This window comes from Artemia franciscana, chromosome 7, assembly GCF_032884065.1.
Source record: "Artemia franciscana chromosome 7, ASM3288406v1, whole genome shotgun sequence".
Taxonomy (NCBI): Eukaryota; Metazoa; Arthropoda; class Branchiopoda; order Anostraca; family Artemiidae; genus Artemia; species Artemia franciscana.
In genome coordinates, this window is record NC_088869.1 from 29,938,299 (window position 1) to 29,950,634 (window position 12,336).

General features: G+C 34.6%; 1 protein-coding gene across 1 annotated transcript in view; it reads left to right on the top strand.

Annotated features, from left to right (window-relative positions):
• The first annotated feature begins 2,544 nt into the window (after window positions 1-2,544).
• LOC136029141 (26S proteasome regulatory subunit 10B) overlaps window positions 2,545-12,336 on the top strand; it is a 36,168-nt gene continuing 26,376 nt past the window's right edge. The window contains exon 1 of the mRNA XM_065707233.1: window positions 2,545-2,725. Within this exon, the coding sequence (XP_065563305.1) occupies window positions 2,641-2,725 (85 nt within the window). The 5' untranslated portion in view covers window positions 2,545-2,640. The remainder of the gene's footprint in view (window positions 2,726-12,336) is intronic.

The window sequence follows — 12,336 nt, forward strand, 5'->3', positions numbered from 1 at the left end:
ACTAGAGTAAATTCAGTTTTGATTTTGTTTCTCACCCTCTCTCCTTTAATTTTTGTGGGAGATGGAGAGGAAAACTATTACCTGAAAAAATTAATCATCAAGAACATTTATTGGCTTATTCGAATGAGAAATCATGTCCTAAGGTTTAATGCTACGTGAGTTTAGTATTAAAGTGACTTGACAGTAATCCAAAAAAAGATTTCTTAATTTGAAAGAAAAATAATTGCAAGAGAGAACCGTTAAATATTTTCCAATGGTTGCTAAACTGTTCACTTTTTGGTCTTCTAAGGGGATTGTGAAGTGTCGTGGACAAGTGGAATTAGCCTTTCAGTTATTTTTTATGCAAGAGCTTTTTGGGTGTCACCTTGTAGGATAGGGTATACAGTTTATTTTCGATCCAGTTTGGCGGTGATCCACTCCTAAGGAACCCCTTTAGTATATTTGGCTCGAAGGTTAGAGGTTCGTCTAAACTCTAAAATAGACTATTATTTCTAAGTACTACTACTAGTTCTAGTTGTGATTGACTGGTCTTTAAATTCTTTACTTTTAGTTGTTTCTTGTTTCCATTCGCATAGCTTGGAAAGACCTGAAATAGAAGGGGAAAAGGGGATAAGCTACGAGAAATTACGTTTTCTGGGTAATGGGGATGATTGTAAAAGGAAAACACAAGACAAAATGCTATATATTATGTTTAAGTAACATATTTAAGCAATTTTTAAGTAACATAAAGCAATATAGGCAAATTTGATCAACTTCTGACATTTTGAAAAACCAATTAGACCCATGAGAAACCATTTTTTTTTTTAAATTAAATATTTTAACATGTTTTGTTTAACGTATAGTTTTCCCCAAAAATAATGAGTTGCACCACAAAATGATGAAACTTAGTTCTCCAATGAAGTATTTTCTCAAGGGATTTGATCAGTTCCATTCTAAACTATTGAGTTCACTTAACCTTCTTAAATACTCATGCACTTAACCTAACATAATAAATAATTATTTGTTTAATTTTGTGTTTTTATTTGGCTCATTACCATAGCCGATAGAAGTTGTGCCGCCCTTTCTATATAGCGTCATCTATCTCTGCTGTACATTTATTACTCGTTGAGTTATTTTTCCTTTATGTATCTGTTATGATGAAAGACCGAAAACTGATGAATGTCAGCATTCTCTGGTGAAAATCAGAATTAAGGATATTTAACAAATATTTCGGACTTAAACCCAAGCAACTATGTGTTCGTTGACATTCACCATGCACTAATGGTAAATGTTGGGCATTTCTGAAATTCTAATCCGTTTCTGAGATTTGTAACCTAACTTTTCACCATCAAACCTTGCATAAGGCAGACAAAGCTGACTGGTCAATAAAAACAGAGTCACTTGGTGTATGTCCGAAATATTTGTTAAATATCCTTATTTCGGACTTTCGCCGGTGAGTGTTGACATCCACCAGATTTCTTTCTTTCATGGTAACATATCAATTCATTAAAGTTGAACAAATACTAAGACAGGCGTGGAATTTTAAAGAGAAATGGAATTTTTTTTTTCAAGAGACAATTTACACAAACCCAAAAAACAATATAAATATGTCAGTCAGTTTGAACAAAGCTTACGTTCCGAACGATTTCTTCAGAATTTGGAAATGAGATTGCTACAGCGCAAAGACTATTTCATCGGCTTAAAAGCGAAATTCAAGGCGTAAATAATTCAATTCAGCCCTTTCGGAGCATATTTTTAATTTTCCAGATCATTTTATTTTTTTCGACAATGTCTTTGATTTCTAGGGACCGGGATTTTAAGCAAAATTTCACGATATTCTTTAAATTAAGAAAATTTTATTAAAGAAAATTATTTTAAATAAGGACACGGGAGAATATTTTTTTGAATTCTGTTTATGATAATTTATTAAAACCAGATAAAATTCAACTCACCCAATGCGATTAACCTCTGTCCAAGTGTTAGTTCATTCAATGCTAACGAGCCGGATCCAATAAGTTCAAAGCAACATTTTCGGATTTTTTTTTGAAAAGAGTGAGATTATTAAACAATATATAGTTTATTTTATTTTATTTTAGTATTATTTATTTAGTATTTTAGTTTAGTATTACTACTCATGACGGTCACTGCATATGTGACCGAAATATCTACTATTCTTTTGAAATTTATCACTGTCTATTAAAAGGATTTTTTCCCTATTTGAACTTTTACTTAAAGTACAGGTAAGCTAGATAGTGGTCCTAATTTCAAAATATGGAAGCCGGGATTCTAGAAAATCCAAGATATGAAGCGCCAGCCTTATTGCTAGGGTAGATTGGCCTTTAAATTACCCATGCCACTTATTTCTTAAAGTGCTCACATATATGTCAAATTCATTCAAGTTTTACGTTACAATAGACTCATTCCACTAGTTTTCTTGCTCCAAAGTCGCCTTTGCTTTTCACTTTCTCGTTTTCGCTTGCAAGCAGTTTTCGATACGTGCGACTGAGCAGGAAAGCGTTTCCAAGAATCTCGATAAAACAGCCCTCTAAACTACTTTGCTAACCAGAGTCCTCTGTTTAATTATTTAATTCTTCCTTAGTTCAATAGAATATATAAAACAGCTTGTCATTGGAACGAATCTGAAGAAAGTATAACTGGAAAATGGACCCAATGAGAGATAAAACTCTTCAAGAATACAGAAAGAAGCTTATGGAACATAGAGAAGTTGAAGCAAGATTAAAAGATAGTAAGTCTGCCTGGTTTTAGGACAGCTGAAGTAGGCTACTCTTGCACTTATTCAGGGACTAGGCCTATTGCTTTTCCTGAGGCCAAATCAATGATTTAAAGAACCGTTCAGGGATGAATCTAGAAACTAAAGTATGTCCCGGGATGGTATTTTGAAGCATCTGCCTCCACTCCTCCCTCTAGAGGGCCCTGACCTTTGCTGAAAAGTGAAACCTTGCAAAATAGATCTTCTTCTTAATTGAAGTTCAACAAAATGGTTTTCAGCTTCATAACTTTGCTCAATCTCATTTTAGAAGGTTTTAAAGATATGCAAATACATTTCCTAAATTTTGAAAAAAAACATTGATTTGGCTCAAAATTCTAGGCCTACTCAAATAACAGGAATTTCATTTTCAGAACTAAAAGCAGAGAAAAAGCAATTAGTAAATGAACATTAAGGTAAAATGATGTTTTGTCAAAATTTCAATACATATAGACCTGCCATGTAGGCAAATTTCAGGGCCCTCTAGAGGGAGAAGGAGTGGAGGTATTTGCCTCAAAATACCTTCCTGGGACATACTTTAGCCTGTAGACCCATCCCTGAAAGTTTCATTTTACTAACCTAAACCCTTTCCGAGATAGCAAGAAGTCAATTAACTAGAATTTTACCAAAAATTGATTTACTCAGGTATGAAGAATAGGGTGCATAGGCAGGGAACTGGACTCATGATGAATAAAGAAGCAGTCAGATCTTGTTTAGTTTGGAAAGGTATAAGAAGTGGAATGTTTGTAGCTCATTTTATGATAAAATGGTGCAGGGAATGAATTGTAGTATATGTTGCTGTAGAAGTGTTTGATAGTGTTAGTAGTGACTCACAGAATTTTGATTGCAGCTACAGGAACAAATAGACCATCATTACCAATATGTTGGTATATAACCACTATAGTAGCTAGTCATAATATTGCTCATAAGTTAGTATCATATTCACATAATGTTGGTAGAATCCAACATCAGAATTTGAGAGAAACTTTTCAGGAACATTTGAATACTAAACTGGAGAGTCTAAAATTTGTCAATAGTGAAGATGGATAAAATAATTTTAGGAAAATAGTTTGTGAATTAACTGATTGTTTCTTGGGGATGAAAATTAGAAACAGCAGGCAGAAATATTAATGAAAATGCTTTAGGTTTCATATAGATGACATGGGGCTTGCAGAAGAATTCATAGATCATATAAAAATAAGAGGAATATAAAGAAAGTAGAGAAAGCATTTAAAGATGAATTAAAGAGATATAGATTATGGGCCAAGGATAAAATTGCAGAAGATCTAGATGATGCATCTAGATGGCATTGGCTGATAATAAAATATTACCTTAGCTTAAATCACACTTGCCAGCAATAAGGTCAAGTACTGGTACTATAAGTACTCAGATACTGTACTGGTATTGTAATATATATTGAGAGAGAGAGAGTAGTCAATCTGGACTTGTCCCAGTCCAAGATAAGAATAAGCCCACAACTAGTGATAAGGAAAGGGTTAAATGAAATAAAAATAGAATAGTACATGAATTTCTTCAATATGTTGGTTATTAGATTAAAAATATGCTACTGAATATTAACAATATGATTTTCAAAACAAGGGAAGTACCAAGCAAATTCATGAAAACCATAACTAAGCTCCTGTATAAGAAAGATGATAAGACTGATTGTGGCACTTACCTTTCATTGCCTTTGATGTTTACAATTGTCCATAATATAAAACTACATCCATCTAAGAACTTTAAGGTCTTCCAGACCTATAGTGCTCTTGGGTTGATGATTGCCAGTTGAATCTCCACTGGTTCTTCTCCTACTCCTTGTCAAGTTGGTTTTTGAAGGACTGGATAGAGAGGGGCACTGACAGTTAAATCAATCAGTTGATTCTGGTGGTTTATGAATCTTCATGAAAGGAATGGTTGGTGATTGGTTCTTGATTGGGAGCTTGACTTTGGTAGCTTCTTGGAGTGGCCTCTCATGTTATGCTGACTGGAGATACCTGAGGTGACTTTGAGGTACCTGAGGTGGTCCTCATATGACACCAAGATTCCTTTCTTCTGCTCTGCTCTCTAATTGCTCTCTTACTTTCTTACTTTTGTGATAGGGTTATGGATTGTATAGTTAGCCATTGGGTTATTAGGTCCAAAGTATAATATAGAGCATTTCCCTATGTTGAATTGGAGAAGCCAGTCTTGGGTCCAATCTTGTAGCTCATTTATGTCATGCTGGATGCTTTGGGGGTATGCAATACCAAAGAGTTTGGCATCACCAGCAAGCAGGTGCATGCCATTACAGATAACATTTTGTGGATATATACTCTTTGACTATTCAAAAAAATTAGTCTATAAGCCTATATAAAATGGTACTATCTAATCTTCTTATAATTAAAGACATTTTTGCCATCTAGTTGGAAAATTTGGCCTACCCCTATGGAAATAATCTATACTTGCCAACTAGTTGACTAGTAACTTCACTCCAACAAAACTTTCATTGCTCAACTAGTTGACAAGTAATTTCTCCCCAGAAACACTTTCTTTCCAGCTAGCTCAAAACAGACTTTACCCCAGAAAACAATTTCTTTTCCAAATAGTTGATTGGCAACTTCTTCCCTGCAATATTTTCCTTTTTCAACTAGCTGGAAACAATCATTGCCCCAGAAAATAATTCATTTTCCAACTAGTTGACTAATAATGTCTCCCCAGCAAAACTTTCATTTTCCTACTAGTTGAGTAGTAACCAGGGCCATCATGTATGGGGGGGGGGGAGTAACTTTGCACCATAATTTTTCTGATGCTGATAAATTCCTTTGTTTTAGTTCAATAAAGACCATGAAAACACTGACATGTCATCTACACAAATTTAGAACTTGGTCAGTAAATACAGGAGTTCTAGTGACTCCTGCTGTGATTTTGCAGATGGTGCCAAAACTTTTGATTAGGTTAAATAAACAGCATTAAAACAGTGAGATGATGTGTACCAAAATACAAATCCTGTTTTATAAGTACAGTGCTTTTGCCAACTTGTGAAGTAATTTGACATGTGGTATTGATGGTTGACATTATGCTAATTATTGACAAAAAAACAGTTTGTGAAAATGACCAGCCAGTCAGTAAAATCTCTTACCCCTTTCCTAAACATTTTGGCGTGTCCATTTTTTAGTGATCCAATAGCTCATATGGCACTTGTGACAAGGTTGGAAGAGCCTTCAGCCCCCCAGATGGTCAAATTGGGGAATACAACTGTTATCAAGTCTGTTTGTGCAGGTCCCTGACATGCCAACTGATTTTCATTGTCCTAGTACATCCAGAAGCACCAAACTTGCAAAAGCACTGGACCCCCCCAACTCCCCAAAAGAGAGTGGATCCAGTCTGGTTATGTTAATCATGCATCTAGAGCTTGTGCTTTTTCTCAAACTCGTCAAAGCACAAGAAATACCCAAAACTCCCCCAAAGCAATCAGATCTGGTCTGATTATGTCAATAATGTATCTAAAACTTGTCCTTATTCTTCCCATCAAGTTTCATTCTGATCTTTCCACTCTAAGCATTTTCCAAGATTTCTGGTTTCCAAGATATCCGTTTCCCCCCTCCATCCTCAAATGTCCCTGGATCAGAACTGAATTGAAAATGGAGCATCTGAAATATGACATTTTTCTATATATCAAGTTTCATTAAGATCCAGTCTCCCATTCATGAGATAAACATACCTCATTTTACACAATTTACCATCCCTCCAGCCCCATCCCCTATATGGTTGGATTGGGGAAATAACTGTTATCAAGTCAATTTGAGCAGGTTCCTGACCCACCTACCAATTTTCATTATACTAGCATGTCTGGAAGCACTGAACTTGCTAAAGCACTGTGAATCCCCCCCCCCCCAACTCCCCCACTGAGAGCAGATCTGGTCTGGTTATTTCAATCACATATCTAGGACTTATGCTTATTCTTCCTACCCAATTTCACCCCAATCTCTCTACTCTAAGCGTTTTTCATGATTTCCGGTTTTCCCCTCCAACTCCCCCTAATGTCAATGGATCCAGTCAGGATTTAAAATAAGAGCTCTGAGACACGAAGTCCTTCTAAATATCAAATTTCATTAAGATCTGGCAACCTGTTTGTAAGTTAAAAATACCTCATTTTTTCTAATTTTTCTGAATTAACCATCCTTCCACTCCCCTCCAGATGGTTGAATTGGGAGGCAACTATTTCTAATTTAGTCTTGTCTGGTCCCTGATACGCCTGCCAACTTTCATTGTTCTAGCTTATCTGGAAGTGTCCAAACTAGCAAAATCAGGACAGATAGACTGATAGACAAACAAAAATTGCTTTATGTCACTTGGTAAATACCAAGTGTCATAAAAACTACAGTGCTGAAGACAGTCTGTAAATTCAAATCTGTCTTTCAGCTTCTCTAATCAGCGGCTAACAAACAACAAGCTCATCTGTGTTATAATTTTTTGTCTGGCAAGCCAGATCAAAAGTTTTTGAAGTCTTTTCCTGGTCTCATCTCAGATGCTACTTTTTAGCTCTCTAATGGGTGCAGTCAGACTGTTAGCTGGGTTTCATTTTGGTCCAGAGCAAATAACCTGAAGATAAAAAGTCGCTTTCCAAATTCACTGATAAAGAGTGGGATGTCTTGCTGTGACTACCAATGCTGTTAAGTCCCATAACAGGATCTCTGAGCCAACCTTTCAGACAATTGCTGCAGCTCTTAAATAATATTATAGGGTTGACTGAACATGCACCTAGAAAAACGTTGCTGCAAGACATGGCCTTGATTCACACTATCCCAGAAAACACTACAGGAGACCAGGCAGGTTGTCAAATCCATCTGATTGGAGTGAAGAAGGTTCTTACCAAGATGTTAGTTTGACTGAAAGTGCAGATGGTGATGATGAGTTTGTTGGAATTTTTATCATGGCGAATACTGTTGGTGCTAAGAGAAAACACTGCAGCAAGCTGTTGGCTAAAGTGGTTGAGTGAACAGAAGATGGATACATGGCTCTGTATCACAACACTCCATCTTATGAAAAATATGTTGATGGTCCCAATGATCTGGATGTTAATCTTTTGCCCAGGCCCTTCCAACCTCTTCCTCAGGCAAAAAAGAAATACTGATGGATTGCCTTTTGATTTTTTTTAATCTCTCTTTACTAATCATTTGCTTAAATTATATAAAACAACCCCTTCTCTCCTCTCAGAGATGCTTAAACTAAATCAAATTCAAATGTACATTGCCAAGAAGGGAATTAGCCAGAAAGGAATAAGTAACCTTTTTCCAATTTTTAAAGCTTCTTTAAACCTTTCAGGCTCATCTGGCAAAAATATGTCGCCACTTTGTTGTAAACTATGTCCCTGTAAAAGTTGTGGTACTCTTTAGAATTGTAAGGAAGAAGGGACATTAGATCTTCAATTTTTGGTCCACTTGACCGCTTTAGCCAGTAGCTTGCCATAGTTTTTCCCTGGCAAAAAATATATTGCTGCTTTATTGTAAGCTAGGCTTCTGTAAAAGTTTTGATACTCTTCAGAATTGTAAGGAAGAAGGGACACCAGATTATCAAATTTTGGTTTGCTAATAGTCTGCACATTAAGAGACTTTGCCTTCAATGCCAGAATTGTAGCTAGGTGACTTCTTTTTCTTAAGGTTCCATTGTCCAAAATGACTTGTCATCCCTGTTGTCATCCTTGTTGATTGTTAACACAATCAACAAATGTCATTCCACTTAAATTGTTTCTTGTCTGTGTCAATATTTCTTTTAGCAAACACTTTTTTTTTGTAAAATTTACTGAAATCATTAAGATCTTCTTTATTCTTTTCATGTACAATCATTGAGGTTTTTCCTCTAGCTGTTCTTATAGCATAAGCCCAATCACCTGGGACAAGAACTGCGATTTTAGGAAATTTTTTTACCTTTCAATTTGTGTATGATCTGTGTCACTCCAAGTGGGTATGACCCAGCTCAAACTACTTCTGATTAATAATTTATAAAGCACTAACTTTGTTTTGACATTAGATGTTGGTGATCACTGTTGAAGGGGTCCAGATCTCTGATTGCCCATTAGATCATTTGACAAGCTCTTTTTCATTTCTTTTATCATCATAAGAAGACTTAAAAGGTCTTTCATGTGTTTGAAGTACCACAGCTATCTTTTGCTGGGGGCTTGAATCCCAGGTTGGAATAGTATATATATATATATATATATATATATATATATATATATATATATATATATATATATATATATATATATGTATATATATATATATATATATATATATATATATATATATATATATATATATATATATATATATATATATATATATATATATACACTTTTCCTCAGATAAATTGTTCATCTTGGCAATATTGAGATTTGAGGATAAATACCTTTGTCACAAATGTCAAGGTGAATAGCGTTATTCAAAAGATGGAAATGCCTTTATGTGCTCCTTTACAAGTTCAATCTCAAACTGAGATGACCTTTTATGAGCTGGTTGACCAGGAGTGGTAGCAGGGATTGGGGCAAAACCAAAATCTGTCATCTTCGAAAAAAAAAACCCGTCAATCTCTTTTTTCGTTAATCCAGAATTCCAGCAAAAACCTTTTGTTTGCATTTGTTCTAACTCAATGCTATTCAGTCTAAAATTGTAAGTGTAGGTAGTGTTTCCTACTCATCTAAGATTAACCATTTCTTGCTTTATTTTTCTCTTAGTGCAGCTTTTGTTATTAAACTGGCTAAAAGTGTTTGAGCAATCTGGCTTTGATCTTGTGCTAGAAGAAAAAATATTCCTTCGAAAAAAAAAAATCTTGTAAGGAAAGAAAACACTTGTCCCTTTAAGCAGTTGTCACATCTCAGCTAAAACTCGACTTATTGCCCCAACAATTAGACCAGCATTTCTTCTTAGGCAGGCTTAGGCAAATTGTAGACATTGAGGGGAGAAATCATTGGTGCTTGTAACTCATATTTGCCAAATAGTTGAATTATAACATTTTAACTAAGTGCCACAGAATTATTACTCTTTTTTGCAATTTATAAAATTCAAATTTTTTTTACTGCTTAAAAACGCTTTGAAAATTTTTTTGAAAAGGAAAAAATAATGCTGCACAGTAGCCCAAGTTTTCAAATATGAATCTACTCATTTTTCTCACCACTTCTCTCCTCTTTAAGTCTGTGATGTAACAAATACTACCTGTCTACTTCAAATTTGACTCAACCGATTTCAGCATTGTTTCAAGAAAAAGTTCAGCATCACCCTCTCTCACAGAAGTGTTCTGAGGCACAAATTCTTGCACTCAGTATAAAAACAAGTTATCAAGAGGGACAGTGCCTTCCATAATTCTGATTGAGAAAGATTTTTTTTTTCAAGCATTAGCAAAGCAAGTCATTTGAAGCTTATATGGTACTTTTGTAGAAGGAACACTTTGGTTATAAGTGGTTACTATAACAGTGTATCTGTTATAAGAATGTTGTTTATTTTTCTAATCAAACAGTTCATGGTAACAAACTGTAGTAGGAGTGACCTGGCTCACAAGTAACCAAAACTCTAAAAAATGGAATTTTGATGCCAATAGTTACATCAAAAGAATCGCATTTTGATTCTGATTTTAAATATGTAAATTTCATCAAGATTAGTCTTACCCATCAAAAGTTACGAGCCTGAGAAAATTTGCCTCATTTTAGAAAATAGGGGAAACACCCCCTAAAAGTCATACAATCTTAACAAAAATCACATCATCAGATTCAGCGTATCAGAGAACCTTGTTGTAGAAGTTTCAAGTTCCTATCTAAGAAAATGTGGAATTTCGCATTTTTTGCCAGAAGACAGATCACAGATGCATGTTTATTTGTTTGTTTTTTTTTGTTTGTTTTTTCCAGGGGTGATTGTATCAACTCAGTGGTCCTAGAATGTTGCGAGAGGGCTCATTCTAAAGGAAATTAAAAGTTCCAGTGGCCTTTTTAAGTGACCAAAAATATTGGAGGGCATCTCGGCCCCCTCCCACGCTCATTTTTCCCAAAAGTCACTGGATCAAAATTCTGAGATAGCCATTTTATTCACCATAGTGAAAAAACCTATGAACTATCTGTTTGGGGACAAGTTACAAACTTTGACCATTGTTTACATATAGTAATGGTTATTGGGAAGTTTACAGACGCTTTCAGGTTTTTTTTGTGGAGTGGGGGGAGTTGAGGCGGGAGGGGGCTACGTGGGATGATCTTTCTATGGAGGAATTTGTCATGGGGGGGAGAGAATTCCAATGAAGGGGGCAGAATTCTCTAGCATTATTTAAAAAAAAAATATGAAAAGTTTTTTCAACTGAAAGTAAGGAGCAGCATTAAAACTCAAAACAAACAGAAATTATTACGCATATGAGGGGTTTACCTCCTTGTAATACCTCGCTCTTTAAGCTAAAGTATTTTTAGTAATTTTATATTATATTAATTTAATTATATTAGTTAATTATATCAATATTTTTAGTAATTTTAAAAGGTTACTAGTCAACTAGTTGGAAAATAAATTGTTTTCTTGGGCTATGTTTGTTTCCTGCTAGTTGGTAAAATTAAGTGTTCCTGGGGAGAAGTTATTAGTCAATTAGCTGAAAAATGAAGGTTTTGCTGGGGATAAGTTATTTGCCAGCTAGTTGGAAAATGAATTATTTTCTGGGGCAATGTTTTTTTTTCTGCTAGTTGGAAAAGGAAAGTATTACAGAGAAGAAGTTACTAGTCAACTAGTTGGAAAACAAATTGTTGTCTGGGGCAATGTTTGTTTCCAGCTAGTTGGCAGAATTAAATCTTGCTGGGGAGAAGTTATTAGTCAACTAATTGGAAAATGAAAGTTTTGCTGGGGCAACATTTTTTGTCAACTAGTTGGCAAATATAGATTTCTCCTATAGGGATAGGCCAAATTCAAACTAGTAAAATTTAAACTTATAATAATAAACTAACCTTGATCTAAACTGAAAAACAAAAGAAAATCAAATGAGGATGATGCTTCCCAAGACTAGATTGTCAGTTATACAAGAAAGAAAGACAAACTGGTTTTGATTTGCCTTATGTAGAATTGAGAAATACATCTAACAAAATTTTGAAATTAATAGAATTTGGAATAGAAACCAGAATATAAGAAAAAGTGAAATGGAAGTGTGCAAAAAATCCTAGTTGTCTAGCTTAGATAATATACTAGATGGTCCTGATTCAATATTTGTGCCTTTACGTATTGTCAGCTAGTATTTCATTATTTTGTTTAGTATAATAGATGATGCGGTTTGAAACTACATTCATTTTATAAAGAAAACTTGCTAAATTCTAAAACTAGAATCAAGCAATAATTGTTACCAATAAGTTGTTTTGTCATTATTTTTTAAAGAAAGCAGTTAAGCTACATAAATACCTGATCAAGCTTCAGGTATATTAAGATATAAGTAAAAGTAAAAAGAAACCTTTGAGCATACAACTACAGGTCGGTTGTGAAGAGGTTAAAATTGAAAAATTCTAAATGTGGAAAAGTTAAAATTCAATAAGCAATTCAAAGTTTGTCATCATAATTTCCAACTTCTTGAGAGGTTTCACTACCTACGAATGATCCTCTTTT